This window comes from Vipera berus (genome assembly GCF_964194415.1).
Source record: "Vipera berus genome assembly, chromosome: 2".
Taxonomy (NCBI): Eukaryota; Metazoa; Chordata; class Lepidosauria; order Squamata; family Viperidae; genus Vipera; species Vipera berus.
Genome location: NC_138203.1, coordinates 202015532 through 202043346, shown reverse-complemented (window position 1 = coordinate 202043346; position 27815 = coordinate 202015532). Strand labels below are relative to the sequence as shown.

The window sequence follows — 27815 nt, the reverse complement described above, 5'->3', positions numbered from 1 at the left end:
AGGTTTGTGAGAATTTCTACAATATTCTATCAAAATTATCAGGCCACTTTTTAAAAAATATATATTATTTTTCATTAAACGTGGAGTCTGCAGAGTACAGATTCTATAGGGTAAAGCTGTCCCATCACCATTTAATTAACCAACTACAGTGTTCATTGTGGTATGTTAAGAAATTTCTTCTGAATGATACTGTGCCATTTTTAATATGCGATAAACATAACAGGACTCCAGTTCACAAGACGTGAAGAATTCACAAGTTTATCAACTTATTCTAAAAGCAGATAGTCCTTAAATCACATCTCACTCCTGATGCTCCTGATCTTGACCAGGTATTAACCAACGGATGCTCTCTGTCCGAATAGTAGCATACATGATGAAACTGATAAGAAACAATAAAGAAAATAAGAGGAGCCAATCTATTCCTTTACTCAGTGTGCTAGGCAGGGGACCAACATGGTCTTCCACGCTCACCATCACATCAGACTTAGGTTGTATTCCTGAAATGAAATATCCAATTATTACTTTGATGCAAAATGAAGCATTATAAATCATACTTAGCTATTTGCATGGATAAACTTCCATTTTCTAGTTTGAAATTTAGACTGTAGCATACTAATTATCATCTGATAAGACGTTTATTATACTTTAAAATTTATTCACTGAAATAAAAATATATTTCCAGTAAAACTATTAATATCACATATTTGATTCTTTGTGGGCTGCTCTATTTCCATTTCATTCATTAAGAACTCTTGCAGCCTCAAATAAGCTTGTCTTTTTATAATTTCATAATAGTTGATTAGCCTGTTTTATCTCTTCATATTACCAGGCGAAGATGACAAAAATAAACAGGCAAACATCCTAGTCTAAAAACATATCAGTAAATGGGATAGTGCCTTGATATCTTCTCTCCTTCAAGAGGCAATAAAGAAAAATATTTTATTTATTTAAAACATTCCTGATAAAATATACTGCCTCTTTTGGTACCGTAAGTTTATTTCTATCTTAGCTTTTATTTGCTAATTGTTTGCTACAGCATGTAGAGATAGAAGTTGCTTTACCCTCTATTGTGGATAAAGGAAAGCTAAGAAAACATGGTTTTTTTCCTTGTTAACATGAAGAGAAATATCTACAAAAAAACAAAACCTTTCTTGCATTCACTTTCAGTGAATATGCACTTAGACTTATACCACTTCACAGTGCTTTACAGCCTTCTCTAAGCGGTTTACAGAGTCAGCATATTGCCCCCAACAATCTGGGTCCTCATTTTACCAGCCTCAGAAGGATGGAAGGCTGAGTCAACCTTGAGCCGATGAGAATCAAACTGCCAAACTGCAGGCAGCTGGCAGTCAGCAGAAGTAGCCTGCAGTACTGCATTCTAACCACTGTGCCACCACAATTCAATCCCCAAATAATGCAAAGAACCAGAAACAACTCCTGCTATCATAGGGGAACTGAAATATATGTGCGTAACTAATATCCATATTATAGTATGATATTAACATTGACCCTTGATGCCAGGGTATGGTTATATTATCCAAATAAGGCTACTGAGAAACAAATGACAGGTTGTAAAGATCCTCAACAGTACCAAAATTGTCAGAAGTAGAATATTATTTGTCTAGCTAGGACTGCAACCTTATTTTGTATTCATCCAAAATTTCATGTCTTGATCAATAATAAAACTGCTTTCTAGTACCTTCCTAACTGGGGGCAAAACAATGTTCCTGGAGTTAATAAAATAAATATTCACTAGAGTAAGACAGGTTTATATCAAGCTATGAATTTTCCAGATTCATAGATCATCTTACCAGTCTGATTAACAATAAATGCTTTCAGTGTTTCCAGAGTTCGATCTGTATGGTTAAATCTTGCCATTGGCTTAGCACCTTGAAAAAGGAGGATGTTAGGAACAGCCACAGTTCCAAACCGAGTTGATAAACTGCAAGAGTAAAGTAGAAGGATAAATGTTGCTAAACAAATTTCTCATTTAAATTTATAAAAACTAACTCTCCGTTACTCTTCATTAAACCAGAACCACTATGTCACACACACACACACACAAAAATGAAGGTCCTGGAGTAGAAAGCAGTGGGTGGTCAGAAAGCATTCTCTGCCGTTAGGTGTTATTAATACTTTATTACATTACTACTATTGTAAACACATGTTACAATGTATAAAATAAACTTAACAATTATCATTCAGAAAATAATAAAATTTACCTGCTATGTTGGGAGGCATCCAAGGCCAAGAAATTTAGTGTTGGGAACACTCGTGGCAGACAATTAAAATGAGGAGCCAAACTGGCTGAAAAACGACACCAAGGGGTATAAAATAAGACCAAGGTGCAGTCACTGCCATTTGGATTTAAAAATTCCATTAAATCCTAAAATAGAGATTGAAAATTTAATTTAAAAAAACAAGTTCTACTCAGAAAAGCAATGAAGTGTCTCTATGAAAGCGCTAACTAGCCGTTCCATTATAAAACATGTTTCAAACTTGAACAGTAACCACAGTATGAATTATGATAATTATATACCATTAAGTCATTGCCAACTTTTAGCGACCACATATTCTCATGACTACAGGTAGAATGAATTTGAGAGCTTTAATTTCCTAATTTCAAAAGTAAACATGCATACTGGCCAGCTAGTTTATTAAATATTTTAAATATCAGCTATTGAATGGTTTCCTGCAAGAACATAGACACAATCAACTCCATAAAATCTTGTGATAGTTTGATTTCGACAATAGATTTCAAGAGTAAACACATAACAGGAAATCCACATTCCTTAAATCCAAATAATGTAACACAAGAAAAAGTGTGCTGTATCAAATTAAAAACTATCTAAATCCAGTAGTCTGTTCACAGAGAAGGCAACCAAACGCCTTTAGAATAGCAACCAGTAGGCAGAACTACTTTGCCTACAATATTTCAGATGACATTCACCTATTGAACAAGCTGTAATTCACATCTTTATTTTCCATTAATTTAATAATTTTTCAGAAATAACTAAGCTTGTTCTGATATCTCAGTTAAACATTCTATGAAATAAGTGCTATCCTTCATAGACATTTTTCTTCTTAACAATTTTAGGAGCAACAATGCATTCCTAAGAGATTAAAATTGGCATCAATTGAAATACCAATTTTCAGATTTGATGAAAAAAGTTTAAAAAACAAAATAGAATCCAACATCTTTAGTGTCATAATCACTTTACTTGGTTACACCTCTCTAGTTACACAGAAATGTGTTCTGTAGAATGCTGACAGTAAAAAAATGAAATATATATATATTTATATACAAAATTGTTTTATTTAATGTTTTATTTAACCCAAATAGGGATTAACTGAATAACCATTTCAGTTTGTTATGTGAAGTCAATTTCCCAATCCAGTTCATTAGCTCCTTTTCTTAATAGAATACTGTCGCTCCATTACACTTGAATGAAACAGATTCAACAGCATGCACATTAAACAAGTAAGCACTGTAATAGCATAAGCAGACACATTTTTTACTCTAGTCTGGTGTTTCTCAACTGTAGCCACTTTAAGATGTGTGGACTTCATCTCTAGAATCCCCCAGCCAGCAATGAAGAATACTGGAAATTGAAGTCCATGCATCTTAAAGCTGCCAATGTTAAAGAACACAGGTGTAATCCTATCCAGAGCCTACTTTAGCTGCACCTAAACAAGACCAACTTTTAACTTTTAAGGAGAAATTCATCAGAATACTTGTCACCTACTTGGGAAATATTCAAAATTTGTAATGTGAAATTTGTCATTCCTGTAATGTTTCTTTCTTCACAGTTCACTTTTGGGGTTTTCATACCATCTGTGTTATTTGAGTCCTCTGCTAATGAAGGATGCACTGCTTCCAACGCTACCGGTGGATGTACTATTGGCTCTTGTGCATGTGACACTTGTTGAGATACAGATGCCATGTTATTCGTACTGCATTCGCCCTCTGCTGCTGCATCACAAGTACCAGTGTCTGCTTCAGAGAGATGTGACTCCTTTGTGTCACTTGGAATAACTGACAATAGGACATGATGGTCGGCAAGAAGGCTACCACTCATCATAGCATCAGCAATTTCTGCAGTCCTGTACTGTACCGATTCTCGATGTCCATCGCTGCTTGAATGGACAGAACTGCTTTCCTGATTTAATGGTAGGGAAGTTTCACTTAACTCTTCTGATAGCAGGTCAGAAGTTTCATCTGTTTCTGCTACAAAACACACATACATACATGGCTGTAGGTATATAGAGAAATTCACATCGTTTAAACTTTCATGCAGCCTAACCACACATCCTTAATTTGCTCAAAGTGAGAATCTGATTAGGCACTTTTGCCTTGCTTTATTCTCTTTAACACCAGAAGTGCATAATAGCCTTTATTTCAGGAGAGAGAAGAACAATGCAAAATTGAAAACCACGGAAATGCAGACTTCTGAAAATTCTTCTGATACGGTGCATTACTAGATTGCGAGCGGAATAATTTTTTTGCTATCTGGTTCGCCCTATCTCAGGGGTAGGCAACCTCGGCTCTTTTATGACTCGTGGACTTCAACTCCCAGAATTCCTGAGTCAGCTATGCTGACTCAGGAATTCTGGGAGTTGAAGTCCACGAGTCATAAAAGAGCCGAGGTTGCCTACCCCTGCCCTATCTGCATCATACTTCGGAAAGCAGCAGCAGAAGGAGCTCCTTTGCCTCTTTCCCCACTCACGTCGGGGGGGGGGGAAACCCCCAGGAAACAAGGAGGCCAAAGAAGCCACCGGAACCGGCAAGCGCGTCTAAAAGCAGCTCTTTCCTCCGGGCTATTCGCTCCTTCCCCACCACCCAGCATTGCCATGGCAACCGAACCCCCTCCTCACCTGCCACAAGGAACGCGAGCAGCCAGACCACCCCGAGGCGCCGCCCCCACCCGCGCGAGGACAAGAGCATCCTCCTCGCAAGGGAGGGGGACCGGCCGCTCTCCTCCGCCCCACGCCCACCAAACACCGGCAAAGCCCCCAGCAAAAGGGAGCCAGCCACCAAACGAGGCCTTCCGTTTGAACTTCCGCTTCCGGTTTGGCAGCGCCAAGGGAAGCCGGCGTGAAAGGGCTGGGCTGGCTCTTCTTTTGTCCGCAACCCGGATATTCTAGCCCAGGGGTAGGCAACCTCGGCTCTTTTATGACTCATGGACTTCAACTCCCAGAATTCCTGAGTCAGCATAGCTGACTCAGGAATTCTGGGAGTTGAAGTCCATGAGTCATAAAAGAGCCGAGGTTGCCTACCCCTGTTCTAGCCTCAGAAGGAAGGAAGCAAAGCCCGAAGGAGTTTTAATAAAAATTTGACATTCACTTATTTTCCTCGTGAAAAGCGCTTCTTTTTCCAATTAGTATTATAATTGCTAAGGAGAAAGGAATGGCTCAATGTTGGAAACCCTGTCGGGAATCTGGTTCCTCACATTCACTCTGCGGGATGTGGGGGCAGAAAAGTTGGCTAAGAGCACCCTTCGTCCATCTTCTTGTAGCTACTCGTGTTGATCTTGCTCTTCCGTCTTTCCATCAGAATAGAGCTGGAAGGGACCTTGGAGGTCTTCTAGTCAACCCCGCCTGCTCAGGCAAGGGTCCCTACCGTTTGAGACAAGTGGCTTTGATCAAGAGGACCTCACGATACCGAAGAGCACTAGGGTCAGATCGCATAGTATTTTTCTTACGATGTCAGCATAGGTAGATACCAAAGTTGCCCTGTTGCCTGATTTGTTTAAATCCCGCTTATCCCGAGCAAAAATTAACGAAAACCTATACTTTGACTTACCATTACACTACCGTGATTTGGTTTCTTGCCGCTCATAAAGAGAACCCTTTTTAGAGATAGCTTTCAAGGATGGTAAAGAAGTCCAGCTGTGATTTCACATTATATAAGTATTTTGGTGGTTGCTACAGGTTGCCGCGCATTTATTTATTTAAACACACCCCCTCCAGAAGACTCCAACTGAATAAAAGTTAATTTAAAATAATGTAAGGTAAAGGTAAAGGTTCCCCCGCACATGCGTGCTAGTCGTTTCTGACTCTAGGGGCCGGTGCTCATCTCCCTTTCAAAGCCGAAGAGCCAGCGCTTGTCTGAGGACGTCTCAGTGGTCATGTGGCCGGCATGACTAGATGCCAAAGGCACACGGAGCACTGTTACCTTCCCACCGTAGTGGTCCCTATTTTTCTACTTGCATTTTTACGTGCTTTCGAACTGCTAGGTTGGCAGAAGCTGGGACGAGTAACAGGTGCTCACTCTGTTACGCAGCACTCGGGATTTGACCCGTCAAACTGCCGACCTTCTGATTGACAAGCTCAGCGTCCTAACCCACTGAGAGCATAAAACTAAAACAAACACTGTGCAACCCTATAAACTGCAGATGACATCAGTGCTCAGTTTTTACATCATAGAATAATTTGTTGTTACACCAAAGTTAGTCTTTTACCAAAAAAAAGGAAAAAGTGGATATGGAGATACTATCTTATTTTTTTTTATTTTAATTCCATTTATATCCCGCCCTTCTCCGAAGACTCAGGGCGGCTTACAAGCTTAGCAGTAGCCTTCATTCTATGTATATGCCTGCTTATTAGGGCTTTCACACACACCCCCAAGCGGCATTATTACAAAGTCAGCTTAATTGCCCCCAACAATCTGGGTCCTCATTTTAATGGAATTAAAATAAAAATAAAATCTTATGCTGAGTTTGTAGAAATACTGTACTAGTTCTCAACATATAACCATTCATTCAGCAACAGTCCAAAGTTATGATAGCACTGAAATAAGTGACATATAATCAGTCCTTGTTCTTAAGATTGTCACAGCATCCCTACAGCTGCATGATCAAATTTGGATGCTTGGCAGTCTGTATTTATGATGGTTGCAGTGTCCCATGGCCATGCAATCACCATTTGCAACCTTCCTACCAGGTTTCTGACAAACAGGTCAATGGTGGAAGCCAGATTCACTTTGATAACTGCACGATTCAGTTAACAACTGCAGTGATTTGCTCAACAACCATAGCAAAAAAGGTCATAAAATCAGGCATGACTCACTTAACTGCCTTCCTTAGCAATGGAAATTGTTTCAGTTGTGGTCATAAGTTGAGGACCACATATAAATATGTATTTACTTTGTGCTTGGCAACCTTCCCTTATTTAAAACCCGGTACCAGCTTTATACAGGGTGAATGCTTAGTAAATTGATGTGGTGATCAGTGTTTGCTATATTACCCTAATATGAAAAAATATGAATAAAATTGGATTTCATTGACTGAAACAAAAATGTACAGGGCAGAAACTTCAGTGCGTGCCATAAAAGAAAAAAAATAGGAAAATAACTGGTGATATTCATGTGAAACCTATTTTTTAAAGCATCTCTTTTCCTATAAGCAATGTTTCCACAATGTTATAATACAGGTTTCAGTCTCAAATTAACAAGAGGGATAGCTGAGGACTGCTTCATTAGACTGAGGGCTGCAACACTTATACAATGACAGAAAATTTTTAAATATGTAAGAAATGAAAATGAAATAAGTATAACAAAATCATATTAAGACATCTTAATATTAAGACATTAAATAGACATTAAATTAAGACATTTAATAGAGCTATTAATTGAGCATTTTGACTATTTAACTGACAGCATTTTTTGTTAACTGGAACATTTAAATTTGGTTTTATATCAAGATAAAAAATTGTCAGCTAGATAATCCAGACCAGGAATCAACTCCACAGGAATGTTAATATTATTTTTATTGGGAATGGCTATTATAACAGAATCTTGCAAGTCTGATTGTGCTGAACTTTCTCCACTTCATATATCCGTGTGAATTAGGGCGGTGTCTGAGCAGTTTCTGCATTCTTTCGGTTTGTTTTGAACTTAAGCTATGTTTTTCCTCTCATTCTTTTAGCAACAGGTCTGACTTGTCTCTATCATGATCATCTTCCTTGCTCTCACAAAATTCAATCTCACTGTTACTTGCAAATGTTCATCAGTTAGCTTTGAGTATTAATTATTACAGATGAGAAAAATACACATATGTATATGTCCATTCAAATATTGCTAGGTTTCTTGTGGAAGTAATAAGTAACTTGGAGAATCTTTTTAGTAAGACACTTTTAAATACTTTCATTTCCTTTTGCCCCAAAATTATGTCACACTGAAGTTCCATTAACTTCATTTACCTTTCCTTTGCAACACTGCCAATATCCACAGCAAATGGTGATGGTACTAATTTAAATTAATAAGGTTAAACTTCAATAATGAACCACATTCTAGTTTAATGTGTGTAAGACCTTGAGTGCATGCCCACACAGTAATGCCATGGAATTCAGCACTACTAAATAAGCATCCTACTACTACTACTAAATGGCAGAAAGTGAAGAAGAACTAAAGAGCCTCTTGTTGCGGGTGAAGAAGGAGAGTGCAAAAGTTGGGTTGAAACTAAACATTAAGAAAACCAAGATCATGGCATCAGGCCCTCTCAATTCCTGGCAAATAGATGGGGAAGAAATGGAGGTAGTGACAGATTTTATTTTCCTGGGCTCCAAGATCACTGCAGATGGGGACTGTAGTCAAGAAATTAAAAGACGCTTGCTCCTCGGGAGGAAAGCCATGGCAAATCTAGACAGCACACTAAAAAGCAGAGACATCACCCTGTCAAGAAAAGTGCGTATAGTCAAGGCTATGGTCTTCCCAGTTGCAATATATGGCAGTGAAAGTTGGACCATAAGAAAGGCTGAGCGCCAAAGAATTGAGGCCTTTGAACTCTGGTGCTGGAGAAGACTCCTGCGAGTCCCTTGGACTGCAAGGCGATCAAACCAGTCAGTCCTAGAGGAGATCAACCCTGACTGCTCTTTAGAAGGCCAGATCCTGAAGCTAAAACTCAAATACTTTGGCCACCTAATGAGAAGGAAGGACTCACTGGAGAAGAGCCTAATGCTGGGAAAGATTGAGGGCAAGAGAAGAAGGGGACGACAGAGAATGAGGTGGCTGGATGGAGTTACTGAAGCAGTAGGCGTGAGCTTAAATGGACTCCAGAAGATGGTAGAGGACAGGAAGGCCTGGAGGAACGTTGTCCATAGGGTCGCGATGGGTCGGACACGACTTCGCAACTAACAACAACAACAACAACAAAATAAGCATCCTATGGTTAATTCCTAGGAAGTAAATGCAATTGAGCTTAATGGGGCTCCATTTTGTGTAGGGGTGTCAAACTCGCAACTTCACCTGACGTGTTGCTACATATCGCAACTTTTTTGCCATTGCCGGCAATGAGGTGGGCGCGGTTTCACTAGGATGCATCCGGCCCATGGGCCTGCAGTTTGACACCCCTGATGTAGACATTCATAGTATGTCACAGTTTATGGCATGACATTCCCTAATTCTATTCCCCTATCGTTAAATAAACTAATGACCCATTTCCTTTTGAACAGCTTTCCTTAATTGGTTGTCTTTCATCTATATTGACTGCCACTCTGAGAATTCTATCACGCTGGTTCACATCTAGAAATTGAAATCCAAGGCAACTAGAGAGCCCAATAAGTAGGCTACTACTAAGGAAGTATAGCTATTAATCTACTCCATTTTTGTTGCATTGGGCTACAACTCATGTGTTTCCCCACCCACTGCAGAGTCCACATTTAGGATGGAACCTAAATCCCTTTCTGTTTGCAAAATAAATAAGTAATTTCTCTTAAATGTAATTCTGAGTCTTAGCATTCTGCATTAAATGCCTTTGCACACTCTTTGGGTACACTTCAAATGATATGCAGAAACTCCCCCAGAAAACCCCTCCTCCAAAATGCATTTTGAAGAGTCTATTTTGGCAAGAATTGTATTATGCAGTTTTCTCAAGTGCTTGGCTCAGATTGATGACAGGTGGGGGAGAACTTTCTGCTTCCTAATAAGTCCAGGATTAGAGTTCCCAGCAAGCAATTGGATCATGCAGCTAAAAGGTGTTCCCTACTTTGCAAGTCACAGCAACAAAGATTAGCACTTTCAAACATGAAAAAGATTAGCACTTTCAAACATGAAAAAGTGGTAGCTGTCTTTTTATATTCTACAATTTTCAGTAAATAGCATTATCATACCTTTTGTAGCTATGTGATAAAGATACATTCCACAGGTGATGTTCTGCTCTTCATCTTCTCAGTGCATTTGTGTTTCTAGAAAAGTATATCCATTAAATATATTCAGTTTTGAACATAATAACTTGTCAGCTAACCTCAGCATCACCACTTCTGCTTGCTATCAGCAGTCAGCTCATGGGGATCTGGGTTGATGCAGTAGTAAATGTGTCCTTAAGAGAGGGTATAATATATAATAACCCCTTCCTTGAAAGTGGCAGTAGTGTGCCATCATTTGATCCAGTTGCGCTGGACAATTATTGACTTGTCTCCATTACTTCTTTCTGTGAAGAAATTGGATGGACTAGAACTAAATTGGCCTGGGAGGAAATGAAAGTTATGGTTCAGTCCAGTTTCAGGCCCTTTATCAGCAGAGAGACAGTATTGACTGCACCTACAGGAAAAGTACAACTTTTCTGGTCTTGCTTAATGTTTCAGTGGCTTTCAGTGCCATTGGTCATGATGTCCTTTTAAGCCATCTCCAAGATCTAGAAGCAGGGAACACTCTATTATGCTGGTTGTCTTTTCTGAAGAAAGGGTTCCGATCATGGAGACAGATTATGTCTTGGATTTTTAAGAGGGAGATGCTGCAAAGCCAGACATGCTCCTATTCAACATCAGCTATACATGAAACCATTGGATGAGATCAGACATTGGCATGGAGTCAGATTTCACCTGTGTGCTGACATTAATTAACATGCTTATATTGACGATATCCAGTTGTGTATCTTAACTTGTGACTAAGTACATGATGCTGTCCTGGAGATTCCATTGTTTACTCTCCTCAGTAGTTTGCAATTTGGGATTGATTCTCCTTGGACGTATAACTCCAGGTTGAGGAGCAGAAGATACCTGTGGCCAAAACATCTTATATACCATTAACAAACTTTCCTGCCATGATAATTTACTCATTTCAATTTAGGCCTTAGTCACATCTTTGTTGAACTACATTGGGCTACTCTTGAAAAGCATTCAGAAACTACAGTTGGTCCAGAATACAATCGCTCAGGTAGTGATGGGCGCACCTCAAGGATTCATGTAACGGATCTGTTCATATTTGTTGCCAGTTGGCTGTGGTCCAGCTGCCGAGCACAGGAGTGGATGTATGCAGTCAAGTATCATCAATATGCCAATGATACCAGTTGTAGGTCTCAATGCCTAGCCAATTAAGTGATGCTGTCAAAGTAATAAGATTGAGTAGCTTGTTGTTCATGGCATGAACTGTCTGTTTCCAGGGATTTTCCAACTTTAGTTCTGGATGGAACTGCACTTTCCCAGATTGGACTAGGTGCAGGTAGACTTCAGTTAACAACCACTCATTCCGGGAATATTTGAAGTTGCAACAGCACTGAATACAAGTTACTTACGATCAGTCTTCAAAGCTCAGGCATCATAACACACACACACACCCATGGCCACAGCATCACAATCCAGGTGTTTGACAACCAACTTACACTTAATGATGATTGCTGTGTCCCACAGACACATGCTTGCTATTTGCGACCTTCCCTGCTGGCTTCCATATGCAAAGTCAATGGGAGAGCTGCCAGAGAAGGCTACAAGTCACTCTAACCCAGGGGTAGGCAACCTTGGCTCTTTTATGACTCGTGGACTTCAACTCCCAGAATTCCTGAGCCAGCTGGCTCAGGAATTCTGGGAGTTGAAGTCCACGAGTCATAAAAGAGCCAAGGTTGCCTACCCCTGCTCTAGCCACTCCAGAGGAGTTCCTGACAGAGTATGGATATGGGATAAGGGATCTTGTATGCTATAGGATGCTCACACTGCAACACTGCAGCCAGCCCATGCCCACATGCACTCACATGCCACCACAGCAACCTCTCCCCAGCTCATGTGCACTCGTGGTACCACAGCACCTCCTTGCCTATTTAGTACTCACCTGCTGTTGGACCTGCTGGCAAACTACCTGAGATTTGCAACTGTCAGGCATCTTCCCCACTAACTTTGTGGAAAGCTGGCAGGGAGTCACAAGTCATGGTCATGTGAGGCCCTCATTTAACAACCTGCAGTTTTCATTTAATGGGGACTGCTGATTGCCGTAGCTTAGCAATGTAAATTTCAGTCCCAATTGTCATAATTGAGGAGTACCTTTATTCAATTTGGGGGTCCTTCTGGATTCATAGGTCTTGCTTGAGAAGCAAGTAATACAGTAACTGTAGCCAGGAAGGCCTTTCTGTAGATTCATCTTGTGCACTTGTATTCCAGGTCATTTCAACTTCTTCTCCGTCATGGCTCCTGCCCTCTGGGAAGAGCATCTCCCCAGAGCTCATAGGACCCTTAGACCTTGCTTGTGGAGTTCTGAGTAGTTTTTTATATATATCATTTTAAAATGCAGTTACAAACAAACATAATATTGTTGCTGTAAAACAGCAACAATATATATATATATATATATATATATATATATATATATATATATATATATATATATATATATATATATATATATATATATATATATATATATATATATATATATATATATAAAAATCCAATACATAAATCTTATGGAACCTAAAAGATACACCTTCTGTGTTACTAACCTATCCTTTAGAACAGCACCTTCCCCATTACATATCGCCCCAGCCCCACTGTCCTTCAAGGTCTCCTATGAGAAGGTCTTTTCTCATAGACATTTGGCTGGGATAAGGCATGAACTCATTCACGTTGTGTATGTTGAGTCTGTCTTTTTCCCCTTGCATGGTTGCTTCTATTATTGTGATATTTATATTACTTTCACTACTGCTGCTATGTTAATGCTCTATAAAACATCCTGAAACACTCGGTGAGGGTGTAGCATTAGAATTTGAATAAATGACTGAACAATCGATCATTAAATAAGCAACTATTGCTATTAATAAAGCACCCAAGTAATTACCTATCAAAGCCTCACAGGACTCCCAACCAACTCTTTGGTCATCAGAATAATAGCTGTCATGAACAGTATAAAATAGGTGGCAGATCTGGAGTCTGTCCCATGAATAGGTTATACAGTATTCTTCACTGAGCAGAGGTCCTGTCTAGAAACCAAAAGAACACATTGCCATTCATTTGGAATGTGGCAAAGATGTTTTCGCCACCAGCTGAACAGTCTGTTATGGTGCTTCCAGTGGACAACTCTTCCTTTGTATGTACCAGAGCTAAGCTTGCTGTGTTTCTTTCAAAGCCAGTGTCTTAACACGTGCAAAGGAAAGTACATTTCTTAGTTAACACTGTTGGGCATTACCTATTTTGGATTAGGTATTTCTGTAACAGGGTGGGAAAGGATCATCATTCTTATACCAAGTTGTGACAGTATAAATATTTGTGCATACTGAGAACAAAAATGTTTATTGATTTAGTGTTATTTTGGTATCAGCTTTAAAGTTTTAAATTTTCCAATCATTTCCATAGGTGCAGTTCTAACAGTACAGATATTGAAATAATATGACATTTGTAAGTAGCATTGCTTCATTAAAAATATTTAAAATCTATCTAAAAGTATTATTTCTTCAGGGTTGTCAAAAGCATCTATCTTGGGATTCTTACCTTCCCCAAACATACACTCCTGCTAATATAACAGTATGTTTTAAGTCTTAGTATGTGAGCCTGTATGTTTATTGCTGACATATCTTGGAAATTAGCATTGAGTCACTGGCTTACCTTGAAATTTCTGTATTGTTCCCATCTATAAACATTTTAGTGAAGTGCTATGCTAGAAGCCTCCCTACCAATCATTAAAAAACAGGAAGGGATGGGGAAAGAAAATGTGTAGCCTTAAGATTATGGAATGCAGGGCTGTTGCAACTTGGTCTGCAAATTGTGCATTCATACAAGGTTGCTGCCGGGGGAGGTCCCAGTTGCAAGTTTGTTTTTGAGAGGGGAAAGGAATTAAGCGAAGTTCCCCACAAGAGCACCCTGAATGCAGCACTAGCCCCAACAGAATGCCAAATTTTGTTGATCTTGATAAGCCTCTTAAGCACGAAGAATGGCACATAGGCTTCAATTTATATCAGGGATTATTTTCACCCTCTGCAAATGTCCGAAGGGCAAATAAACATTAGGAGCTATATTCAACTGATGGAACACCTGAATTATTCCATGGCAGCCTCCACCACTAAATGACGCACACAGTACTTTGTGAGACAAAGTAACAATAAACAAAAGGTTCCTCTTATAAGAAAAGCTTGAAAAGATTAATTTATTTTCTGGATTCTAATTTTCTAGTCAACCTTAAGCGTGCATACGTGTGTGTGTGTGTGTGTGTGTGTGTGTGTGTGTGTGTACACATATAGCTTAATATATGTCTGTACTATTTCAGATTTTAAATGCAAGAGGCTTTTTCATAGTATTGTGTAACAAATCAAAAATGGTGTATGTATCTATTTTAGGACACTCATTGAGCAGCAGCTCTCTGGCATTTAAGATAGGAGAGTTATCCAGTCTTAAATGGAACTGCCAGGGATAAAATCCAGGATGTTCTGCATGCAAATAATGTATTTGAGCAAAGAACAAAGTCTCTTTTCTCCATAGGATGTAATGCAACTCTAAAAGTTACAGGGCCAATCTACTGCTGTAAGACATAAAGACACATTAAAATTAAATTAAAAATTATCCCTCTTATTCTAATGAAGAATCTAAAAAGAAATGCCACTAAAATTTCTGTTTTGTGACATTACAATATTTCTGAAAGGGTTTAGTAAAGGAAGAGTGCACTTTTTTTTAAGCAAAAGGTTCATATTAGCCATGGAACTAACAATTGACAGCCTATTTTAATATTTTAAAAAGTGAATATATATTTAAAATGAAAGATTAATATTAAATTAAATATTGGTCCATTACTTTTAAATAATCAACTGTTAAATTTTTGGTCACATGTTTACCATGGTATTCAGCCCCTCACCACTCAATTGATTTCCAGATTTAAAATACAAGATACATTTAAAATACATTCACACTTTTGCTGTCACCCAGACCTAGTCACACACATGTACATACAAATAATATTAATTAGATTGTCACCAAAATCAATAGCCAGTAACATTTGTGGACACTGTCCTTCAATCAGACATAAGAAGTTATGAGGAGCAGAACAAAAGAAAAACTTAAAGAATTTAATTCAATATTTTTATGCATAAAACAATGAAAACACCAAGTGATTAACAGTTCTTCATTCTCTTAAGTAGGCTAGTAAATTTATTGCATTATTTTATAAAATTAAGACATTTATGAAATTTATGAAAGACAGATGCAATATATGGCAAGAATGAAACATTTTGTGTTTAAAGTAATTACTTTATTAATAAATATACATCCAAATGATGACATAAGTACAGTTCATGAATACTACTCCATTCCCATACAGACAATTGCACATGAGTAGCCAAGGTTCATGGATGTAAGAACAAACACAGTTACCTAATCAGACTTTTTATACCAGAAGACAGGATGATGGTATTAATGATTTTTTTCTAATAAAATAACCTGTCCATGGAAAAGCAAGTCGTGAAAGTGAAAATCTTAAAATAGCCTACAGTATTTAAATATATATATATTTTAAAAAATGTTATGCTATCATAATTTTCAAGATGAAATTGGTTACACATTGCAGAACTTAAATTTATCTGTTTGGGAGAGGAGACCAAAAGGAAGGGCATGTTCTAATATTTTCATTATAATAATGAACTATATTATATGTATAATAAAAAGCATTTAGGTATAAGCAAGTCTAGAAGCTTTGATTGCAAACAACTGTAGTTAGTGAACTACATGCTGCTGCATTGTATATACAGTGATATAAAGTAGAATGACAACTTAGGGAATAAGTATAGAGTTCTCATTCTGAAAGTTTTTGCCTTTCAAATTCTTTTTAATGCCCTGACAGCAATCCCTCTTGCCTTGTTGGTCATGGAATTTCCCATCCCATATATATTACTTTCCTGGATTTCCTGTGACTAAAAATGGCCCATTGTTGAACAAAGATCCCGATCAGTAATAAGTAACCTTAAAAAGTTATGAAACAAAAGTGATTCTTGGTGTAGTAGACAAAACGGTATTTAGAAAGTACTGCTTATACGATAATTTTGAACATATCCAGTGCAAGACTTAAAAAATAGTAGTAAAATTATTTGGTTCTATAGTTTATGTAAAGTTAGTTAGAAAGTAAACAGCATTTTTTCTGTCTTTTAAGTAGTATAGGTCCCTATTAATGCTTATTTATCAAAAGATACAACAGATATCTATATTTAAGCAAAAGAAAGATAAAGCACGACATGTAGATGTTTTGAGCAGTGTGAATACACATTAACAATCCTAGCTTATGTAGAGTACAATTAATTTATAGAATATAAAATTATCATTTGCTTTACAAATCATGTATCAATACTATCGAAAGAAAGATACTCTTTCTTCCCAGTAATAACAAAGCATAGGAATTAACATGCTGTTGCAGTGTTTATCATGACGAGAGATAATGTACCAAAAAAGCACAATGTATTCAGAAGACTATATACAGCGGTAGCAAAAATATTTGAATTTATTATTCAAACATCTCAAATCGCTGACTTCTGTTTTCACCATAGCATGGCCCTTATGAACTGCAGTGGAAGGTAAAATCAATTGGAATCAAGAATGTTCAACAGTGCTCTCCTCTCTGCCTATTTTAACTAGTATTTTTAATGGATGTGTTTTCCATCAGATATAATTAAGAAGCTTTATGGATAAACATAAATTGCTTGCTTTCTTAGCATATATTTTCTCAGAATACACAATTCATCACATTAGAACAATAATGCATCTGCCTTACCTCCCAATACGCTGATTCGTCAAACAGACTCATTTGTGAGGAGTTTAAAAAAAGGTAGCATGAGAAAAACAGAAGGTAACAAATCTAGTTGATTAAAAATATACTTCTGGCATAAGATAAATTAGTATCTTGCCGTAAGAGTATACCATATATTTTTTTAGATTTTACATTCAGCTGCTCTCCAAGCAGCTTTGGGGGAGGGGTGGGGAATGTAACAAAACAAGACAGTACAATATATGTCCTGAGGGAGAATTACGGTAGCTTACATTAGCACTGTGTCAAAACTTGCACCTCTGTGAAAAAAAAGTAAAAAACTGATCATTTCAAAGTTTCTCAAGGAAACATAAGCTTCATAGCTTGAGCAAAATAAGACAAAAACAATTTAGTAGCAGTTTAGCTGCCTTAGTTTACGTGACTAAAAAGCCTTCCAGTACTGTTGAGGTTCATGGTTGCCAGTGCATACAAAGTCCCCTCAAAGCAATTCAACATTCTGTTATAAAATAGAGGATAAAGTCCAGCTCATTACGAGTTAGGCATCACTGGAATACCTGAAGGCTTGCTGCTTTTTTCCTGATAAAACAGACACGAAATGACACCCATTTCTTAAGTTGTCATTACTGAAATCAGAGCTGTCCTCAGAAAGTCAGCAGGCTACAATATTGATCTTACAAGAAAAAATTCAATACTGTTGTACTTAATGTGAAAGAGGTCTATCCCAAATGAAAGTTGCAAATATTTACAACCTCTCTCAAGTGAATCTGAAGAGAAACATTTAAGAATGAACTAAACGTAAACTTAGTTTTGGAATAGCTTTAGTTCAAAAGGAATTTTGAAATTTATTTAATATTGAGTGTTTTCTGGTCAATTACAATGCAATTTGTGTAATACTGTAGATATAGTCTTTCTTTTTCTCTCTTTCCCCCTTTTTGTTTCATACATACATACGTACACACGCATATACAATCTTAAAAATAATAACACATACCCAGCTCAATGCAGAACATTTATTTTAGGTGCACAAAAATCAGAAACTGTATTTATCATTCTGCACCTCCATGCATAGATATATTCCTAAATTCTGTTAGATATCTGGGTGTCTATAAACACATCAAACCACAACTTGCTTATGCATCATCTGTACCATTTCCAATTATGAACCATAAAATGTCTTCCTTTGGTAAATATATGCTCACTTAGCTCCAGTCGTTTTGTACTGACAAAATTATTTTAAAAATGGGAAGATCACGTATCTGAAAAGTATAATTTTCAATTATACCAAATATTTTAATTTAATTTTTTAAAAAAATGCTGCCAGCTATGCAGATATTATAAAGTCATTTTGAACTTGTATGTTTCTTGACAGATTTTGAAAAATACAGGGCACTTCTACAACTCTGCTTATGCTATTTATCACTCAAATTAATTAGACTAATAAGGGAACAAAATCTCAGAGATAACCTTCATTATGTTTATTAACTGCATATTTGATAGCACTTTTAAGAACCTATTTATTAAAAAATTCTGATATTTTATTATTTATAATTTGCTGTGTATAGTCTTAGGCTTTATAAACCATAACTCAAGTCTGCAAGAGTTAGCACTTCCATACTGTAAAGGAAAAATAGCACTTAATAGACAGGTGCTGCATACAAACTATGTCTTCAACAAAATATTTGAATTACTTGTAACTGATAGAACTTCAATGAATGGCTGCCTGGAATGATAACTTCCTAAAAATATAGCTTCGAAGTTTTGACATATCTACAAGTTCTGAGGTCCGTGTTAAATTCCAGCAATTGTGGAAAAAATTCATTTCTACTCATTCCTATTTAAAGAAGAAAGAAAAAAATAATCAAGTACATGGCAAAATTTATAGAACTACTGTTACTTGTAAGACAGTCCTGAATGATTGGTTTCTATTAGTCTATTCTGATTTGTATTAATCTTTTGCGATCTTCAAAGATCAAGGAGCTGGAAATATGCTATTTGAATTAATAGCTCCATAACTAAAATGACTAGACAATGTTTTCTGTCGCTCAGAATATTTGCAATTACTTTTTGAAAATACACAAGCGCATCACTGAGAATTCCACTTGTATACAAAGGAACATTGTATGTTTATGATATGCCATATTTTTTTAAAAAAAAGGAAGTTGTGAAAAAGTTACAAAAGAAGTGAAAAAACATGCCACAACTCAGATAATTTAAAAATGATTACTGAAGAAATATTATCAACCTATACATGTTTATTCAGTGGGTTGTTTGATTTTGCTACTTGTTTCACCAGTAGCATGTACTCCTCTGTTATGCACCACAGAGTAAGGAAAAGCCGCACTGCTACAAGTATAACTTAGATTTGGAAGCCGTGATAGAGCTTTAATACTACCAGGAGGTCTCCCCGGGCTGACTTTGTAACCTGCAGCTTTAGTTGTACCCAAGGGTCTACCTGGACTTGTCTTAAATCCAGCTGCTTTGGTGGTCCCGAGTGGTCTACCTGTGCTCGTTCTGTACCCCGCTGATTTTGTTGTCCCCGAAGGCCTTCCACGTTTTCCAGATCTGTTGAGATTTTTCTTTTTTTTTAGTTCATCTTTCGTCTCTAAATTTCTGCTACTTGTGGTCTGCAAATGTGGTTCATTTAATGCATCTTGTCTCTGACATGGTATTGGCTTGTGCCCAACTGTGTGGCTATACTTGGTTTGCTGTGTGGAATATAAATCAAACTGATCGGTGGGTGTCCCATTGTCATCATTAAGGCAAGATGTTTTTCCAGTCCCGCAGAAAGGGGAGTTGCTACTGGCAACAGGATGCATCATTTTCTGTTAAAAAAATGAAATAAAAGTTTAAAACCTAGATAACATTTTAAAAATTCTTAGTTTTGCATTCAATTGTGTTTATTCCCTTATGAATGCTTTCCAAGAGTAAGGAACTTCATATAGGACACAAAGCAGCCCAACACATGCTTTAAAACAAAAATCATTTCAAATCATTGCTAGTGTATTTGTGTTTATTTCACACGTTTATACTACATGAACTCAACCTTTTATATTAAAAATACTTTTAAATTCACAGCAAATTTCTAAATCAAAATAAGCTTCACAGATATGAAGCTCTTTTTGGTACTATAAAAATGCAAACATTAATTCATAATCAAGCAATTGCTTGTTGTGGACACTACCAGTAAGTTATTATTCGATTCCTCTGAAATCCTGCCAGGGGCTTGGGCTCCTTTGTCAATCAAAATTCTACAGTTTCCAACACTAAAAATTGAACACACATTTGGAATATTACTAATATTCTGGGGTTCTGATTTACACTTTGGGATAATCCTAGTCTGAACATGTCAGGTAATTTTTTTCAATTGTGAGCAGGGCTATTAACACTTTTTAAACAATGTGCAAGAGGAATCTGGATTATCTCAACATATAGAATAGCAGTAGCATTCAATTAAGACATCTAATATCATAATTTAATTCAGGTAAGTTAGCAAGATCCAGAACTCTTGAATTATGATCAACACAATTATAAATCTGGATAGTTCCAAATCTGAAGTATTTTAATGTACAATTGAAGAGTACCGTTAAAATGAGCATTAGTTATTTACAAGAATTTTGGAATAAAAATAGGAATACCTCATAATAACAAATTATTTGCTAAAAAATAACTAGACATTATTTAGCAATTTTCAGTCTGATGTTTCATAACAGAGTGTGAGGAATACTCCTTTGGCGACAGAATCCAAGAGAGTGTGAAGGTGGTTTTTTTGTTTTTTAGGTCTTAATTAAAAATAAAAGTTTCACTATATTTTGAATTGTTCATTTATGTTCATTTTGGTGTCTGGATGTTTTGAGTTGTGAAATTTAAATTTACACTAAAGGGAGATATGATAGCAAAAAGTTTAGGAACGCCTGTTTTAGAAAGAAAGAAACGAAGTTGGCTATTTGTCAAACATATTGCTTAACAGAGTCCCAGGTTAAATGAGCCTTCAAAGTGGAGTTAAAATCTTCCAGAGCAACCTAGATTGGTTTCATTCACTGCAGTAAGCCACAACTTGCTTAATGATTTGTAGACCAAGCCACAATTAACAGGATTCACATAAAACTTTAATTATGCCATACATCATGGTTCTACAATACAATAATTACAGGTTTATAATATAAATTATATATGTATAAAATATATGAGCCATGTAGGTTTATAATTATATAAAATACAATACAGGTAGTCCTCAACTTACAACCATTCATTTAGTGACCATTCAAAGTTACAACGGCACTGAAAAAGTGACTTATGACCAGTTTTCACACTAGCGCAGCACCCTTAATGTCACATGATCAAAATTCAGGCACTTGGAACCGGCACGTATTTATGACAGTTTCACTGGCCTAGGGTGATATGATCATAATTTGTAACCTTCCCAGGCAACTTACAGCAAGCAAAGTAAATGGGAGAAGCCAGATTTAACAACCACATGATTCATTTTAAAATTGCACCGATTAGCTTAATAAGTGGCAAAAAGGGGGTAAAATGGGAGAAATTTCACTTAACTGTTTTGTTAGCAAAGAAAATTTGGGACTCATTTGTGGTCATAATTCGAGGATTACCTGCAATTATACTTGAAAATAAAGGAATTTATTGACAGTAAGAACAGTAAGAATCATTAAGCAATGGAACAGCTTGCCTCCCGGAGTTGTGGGTTCTCCATTGTTGGAAGGTCTCAAGAAAAAAATTGGACAGCCATTTGCCCAAGTTGGTAGGAAGACTTCTGCCCGCTACTGTTTGGTTTAAACATTATGGCTTAACGCAATCTAACCTCAGACTTGCATGCAATGATGACCTTCCAAAGGCAGGTTTTGAACTAGCAGAAACTTCTATTACAAGAACAAGGATGAAGGTTAATTTTTTGCCACTTATTTCCTTTCCTGTTCTCCATTTTAAATATCTCAACCAAATCAAAAAGCACCATTGCTGGATTTAAGTCTTAGCTTTTATATAGTTCTGAAAAGAATAATTCAATTACTGAATTATTGAAATAAAGTCAATAATTATTGACTTTTTGACATAGAAAACACTTTTTAAAAAAAAAATCTAAAAGCAAAAATCCTTTCATTTCTATCTCTCTCATCCACTATAGCAAAGTGTTTTTCAACCTTAGTGAATTTAAGATGTGTAGACTTCAACTCCCATAATTCCCCAGTCAGCATTCTGGGAATTGAAATCCACACAACTCCAAGCAGCCATAATTGAAAAACACTTTGCTATACTGTAATTACTGGAAAGTTAGGAGAGATTAATAGAAAAGTAGACATTAGCACAACTGGTCTTAATTCCCTCCAAACTAATCATCTCTGATAAATGTAAACTGCACTTAAATATAACATAGTCTAGTCATGGCTGCAAAGAAGCATTCATTATGCTCACAAAGTGTCACCTAGAAAAGCTATTGTTTTCATTAATTGGTCTAGTGAATCAGGGATGACTCCATCTAGAGATTAGTATCATCTGTCTGGGATGCTACTTAAGGAAATTTGAGGAAAAAGATAATCCAGAGTTGCAAACTAAAATCAGGACAGTCAGGCATAATTCCCGCTGAGTTGGATGAAGCTTACTCATATTTAATGGTATACAGTAGCAGCCTTAGTGATTATCAGAGTTCATGCAATATTAAGCAGGCTGCTATAATGCAAGTATTTATATCAGAGGATGACAACCTCAACCCCTAATTTTATTTTTTGCAGCATTCTCCACTACTGTTTTTCAATCCAATAACCAAAAACTGATAGTATGATTTCCTGCCATACTAAATCAGAAAACACATAGAAACAATACAGGTAGTCCTCGACTTGCCACCACAAGTGAGCCCAGAATTTATGTTGCTATGTGAGAAATTTGTTAAGCGAGTTTTTTAAGTTAATTTGCTTAATTAAGTTTAATTTGTTAAGTGAATCCCATTTTACTACTTTCTTACCACATTTGTTAAGTGAATCACTGTAGTTGTTAAATTAGTGACATGGTTGTTAAGTGAATCTGGCTTCCCCATTGACTTTGCTCGTCAGAAGGTTGCAAAAGATGGTTACATGACCCTGGGACACTGCAACTGTCATAAATATGAATCAGTGGTGAAGCATCCAAATATAAATCGTGTGACCATGGCAATGCTGGTAGGAAGTGTAAAAATGGTCGTAAGTCACTTTTTTCAGTACTGTTGTAACTTTAAATGGTCACTAAACAAACTGTTGTAAATCAAGGACTACCTGTACTGCAATCCCCGAAACAGATTTGGCAGAAGCAATATGCCAAAGATAACACTAGCCTATTCCCAAAATGGAAGGTTCCAAATCTATCACTGAAAATTTGGCCATACCTATTTATCATCCTCCCCTTGCCAACTCCAGTCCTCAATGTTCCCTCCCACAAGTCTAAAGAATAATAGACAGCAATACAATCCATTCTGAGCAAGACTAGACATTCCTGACTTATACGAACTACAGCTGGCAAGCATTTTGATAAGCATTCCGTTTTTTATTTAGATAATAAAAGCTCTTCTAAAATTATGCCTGACACAGTGCAATGTATTTACTCAAAAGAAAAACAACTTTATAAATTAAGACATCCATACAAAAGAACTTGGGACGCGGTGGCTCAGTGAGTTAGGACGCTGAGCTTGTTGATCAGAAGGTCGGCAGTTTGGCGGGTCGAATCCCAAGTGCCGCATAACAGAGTGAGCGCCTATTACTCATCCCAGCTTCTGCCAACCTAGCAGTTTGAAAGCACGTAAAAATGCAAGTAGAAAAATAGGGACCCCTACGGTGGGAAGGTAACAGCGTTCCGTGCGCCTTTGGCGTCTAGTCATGCTGGCCACATGACCACGGAGACGTCCTCGGACAAGCGCTGGCTCTTCGGCTTTGAAATGGAGATGAGTACCGGCCCCTAGAGTCGGAAATGACTAGCACGCATGTGCAGGGGAAACTTTACCTTTTTACAAAAGAACATTCACACACGCACACACACAAATCATCAGTCTCTATTATGTTCTCAGAAATACTACTATCAACATCCCATTTTAAAGCTAAATATTTGGAGGGGGGAAGAATTTATATTCCTTTCTAGGAAATACAATACAACTGCATCATCTAAAAACTCTGCACTGAATCAAGATGGAATAATTTTGGAAAGCACTGGATCCAATAAAATTTCCTGTTGAAAGAAGAGATGAAGGCAATCTTGACTACTGTAATCCTCTCTGCTCTAGCAATTCATTATATTATCTATCAGACTGTTCCAAAGAGACTGTTTTCCAGAACAGCTCTTCAGAAAATGCAGCAGAGGTAGTTCTCAACTTAACAACTGGTCAAACTCCAGCTGCCTCGTGAAAAAGCATCTTTGGGATAATGGTCATTTAGCAACCATTCAAGGTTACAAAGGCCTCCCCAAAAAAGTACTTATGACCCAGCTTTGAGTTCTGACAGCCCCCCGCCCCATGACTACATTTTGGGTACTTAGCAACTGGCCCTCATTTATGGTTGTTTGCAGTATCTCCAGTGAAATGGCCACAATTTACAGCACTTTTGCCCCAAACCAGCATTTACTTCGTTTAAAGTAAAAAAATGGCAGTAGTGAACGAGTTCAGTTAATGACGATGACGTCCATTAATGACCACCACAAAAAGGACGTAAAATTGGACACAGTTACATGATAACCCGCTTAATGACCAGCACAAATTATCACAGTAATTGTAAGCTCAATTACAATTACAGTTGTAAGTTGAAGACTAGTTGTACAAAGAAAAGAATGAAATATAAAGATCATCTACCTATTTCCTGACCTGCAGAGGCAGAATTTCATTGAATAATAATCTGGATCCAAAACCCATCAGAATATACTTTTCTTTTGTTTGCTTCAGAACTTTTTAAATTTGAGTTATATCTATTTTTTTTACAGTTAAGCAATATTATTTTTAAAAATTAAGCTGACTTTGTAATAATGCCGCTTGGGGTGTGTGTGAAAGCCCTAATAAGCAGGCATATACATAGAATGAAGGCTATTGCTAAGCTTGTAAGCCGCCCTGAGTCTTCGGAGAAGGGCGGGATATAAATGGAATTAAAAAAAAACTAAAAAAAACTAATGTCCTAAACAAGAGAGGATACGGTATTCCCATCTTGTCTTAGAATATTCCTATGCTGACCCTTCTATATTTTAGGTTCATAACAAGGACAAAACACTATGGCAATACAGCAGAATTCTGAATTAGCATTAGGAAACTCACTGAATAACTCTGGAACAATTACTATCTCTCCATCATACCTTCCTTATAGGATATGATGACAATGCTAGAATAAGAGGAAGGAATACTAATTATATTGCTTTGAACTCCTGCAAGAAAAGGGATTATAAATAAAATAATTTTGTACATGTTTGTACATATGTTTCCATTAAATCAGAAAAGCTAAGCTTGGCTCAAAGAAAAAAGAAGAATATATACATTTATAGCTTCTCTTTTTTCCATAATATAATTCAAGGGAAAGAATATAAGATATCTTGCATCTAGCCACCAATTAAATCTAGTTCTGTCAGGCAATATCCTAGGACTTAAATATAGTAAACAGACAGGGGCTGGAATATTTGCATTAAAAAATCCAAGAATGGAATCACTTTTTCTCAACAGCTTTCTTGTGGCCTGGTCTATGTTTCTTTTCCCTAAAAAGGTTAACATCTGTACATGCTTTTGATTTTTTATCATTGTACACCACCACTACAAGAGCAAGGGTGTTAGAGGTAAAATAGACCTGATGCATAGTGGAAGACATATTCTGCAGATGCTATTGGCCTTTTAATTCTACAGTGAGCCTGAAAAAGGTGAGAGAAAAAGAAAAAAACCAGAGTATTTTAAAGGAAGCAAAAGGCCACCTTGAAACTTTGAATGTTCAGGGAGAAAAACTCTGCAGCCATATCTTGAACAGAAATATTCATTCTTCTTTCCATAGTACAAAGTAATACACAGCTCCCCAATTTAAAAAAAAACGCACAACAAATACAAATTTAATGGAAAAATAACAATAGATTTCTGTACATATGGATCCTATTTCTGTAATATGCCCAGGGCTGTAGACTAAATATTTAAAAACAAAGACTCAGACCATATGTATAATCAAAAGGATTCCACATACAGTAAAAGCGCAACCTAGATATGAGTCAAAACTAGAGATATGTAAATAATAGGTTTTAATAAACATGTGCTGTGTTTATTAAAACCCTTAATTAGCAAGTTAATATTTATAACCTTATTTGTGCACTTATTGAAATGTATAAAATATAAATAAGGAGAGAAAAAGTGCAGCCGCTTGTAAATAGACAAATTAAATAGGACATTTAATAAAATGAATTAAAATTCCAGAAAGATGCTGTAGGTATGAGAGCTGCACGACTCCCATGGCTGCTGAATGCAAAAAGCAATAAGTAACACAAAGAACTGTTACAGCAGTTTACCCTTCCCTTTCACTCACCACTGCCCCCCAAAGGACCGGAGTGTCAGCGGCCTTCCTAAGATATTTATACAGGGAATATTGCATTGGGATATGTGAGTGAGAACATGTGCTACACAGAGCATTTTATTGTAAGCTCGGGGGAAGAATAAATCAGGAAACGGGGGCACAGGACTTAATGAGTTTTGCTACTATTCCACCAGATCGAAACCATTAGGACTTGCCCTCTGCTTTATTCAAAGCAATTTACCTAACAAACAAGTTACCTTTTTGACCTGTTCTCTCACCCTTCCCTTTTTGCTACTTCTAACTGAATAGTTTAAAACGAGGACAGGCTCTCCCTCTGTTTAACAGACTTCCACTTATCAAACGGGGTAGCGATTCCGACCAATTCCTCTACTAAAGGCAGGATTCAAAATAATGGCAACAGTTATTCGAAGTGTTCCGAAGTACGCAAACGGTACTTTAGTCTCCCGAAGCTCTCTCCTCGGTCGAAAGAACAAACGCTACTTAAGGACAGGGCAGCAAGTCGCTCCGGGGCCCGGAGAACCGGGGTGGAAGAAAGGAGTAGGGGTGGGGGTGGGGGGCGCAAAACCGCCTCCCTCTCCAATGCAACGGGGCGCAAACAAGAGGCTGGAAAGCCATTCCAGACGGCGGATGTCGCGCTTCCTGCCTGGAGGTGGAGAAGATGGGAAGAGGGGCCCACGAGACGCTTTCCTCCTCTCTTCCTCGGCATCAGCCTCAAATGGAGGGGTGGGCTTGTCCTGTTCTCAGGAGCTGCGCCCGCGGGAGGCAGGCAGGCAGCGCTGCTCGGCGGCCCTCTTTCCCTTCTTTCTCTCGCACGGAGGCAATTGGGCGAGGCTCCATCTTGCTCGCCTATGCAAAGAAGCGGGCGGAGAGGCGACGCCAGGCCCGCGGGCGGCTCCTACCTGTGGGATCCGGAGAGGGGTGACGCTGGCGGGAGGGGGGGGGCGCTTGGTCCGGGAAGCGCGAGCTCAACCAGGGTCGGAGCCGGTCCTTGCGGGGCGCTGCGGCCCCCTCCCCGCCGCCGCCGCTTTCCTGCCTTCCTCCCAGACGGGCAGACCGAGAAGGAAGGCGACCCGGAAAGATCCACGGACGGGGGAGCGGGCCTCGCCGAGCCAACCGGGCCAAGCAGCTGCAGGGAGCCGCGGCGGCAGCGTGCGCGCTCCGGCTCTGGCTCTCTGCGCCGCGGGAGCGAGCGGGCGAGGGGGAGGCTGAGGCTGAGCCGGGGGTGGAGCGGCGGCGGCTGCTCTGAGCGGAGGAAGGGAGCGGCAGGCGGACGCCTCCGAAAGAGGCCGCTGGCTGGGGCGGTCGTTGGAGGGAACAGCCGCCCGGCGAACCTGGCCTGGCGCGTTCCAGGGCCGACGCGA

At 38.1% G+C, this 27815-nt stretch overlaps 1 protein-coding gene across 2 annotated transcripts; it reads right to left on the bottom strand.

The window, feature by feature from the left end:
* Nucleotides 1–231: 231 nt before the first annotated feature.
* TXNDC15 (thioredoxin domain containing 15) lies at nt 232–27625 on the bottom strand. Of its 2 annotated transcripts, XM_081317683.1 has the most exons (6): nt 27354–27625; nt 19329–19761; nt 3747–4219; nt 2223–2386; nt 1812–1942; nt 232–497 (listed from the first exon to the last, which is right to left on the bottom strand). In XM_081317683.1, the coding sequence occupies exons 2-6, from the start codon at nt 19756–19758 to the stop codon at nt 301–303; spliced, it is 1395 nt and encodes a 464-aa protein (XP_081173809.1). In that variant the 5' UTR covers nt 19759–19761; nt 27354–27625; the 3' UTR covers nt 232–300. The 2 variants fall into 2 exon arrangements, with proteins under 2 accessions (XP_081173809.1, XP_081173808.1); XM_081317682.1 differs by lacking the exons at nt 19329–19761; nt 27354–27625 and adding an exon at nt 4876–5058 and having other exon boundaries at nt 3747–4228.
* Between the last annotated feature and the right edge of the window lie 190 nt (nt 27626–27815).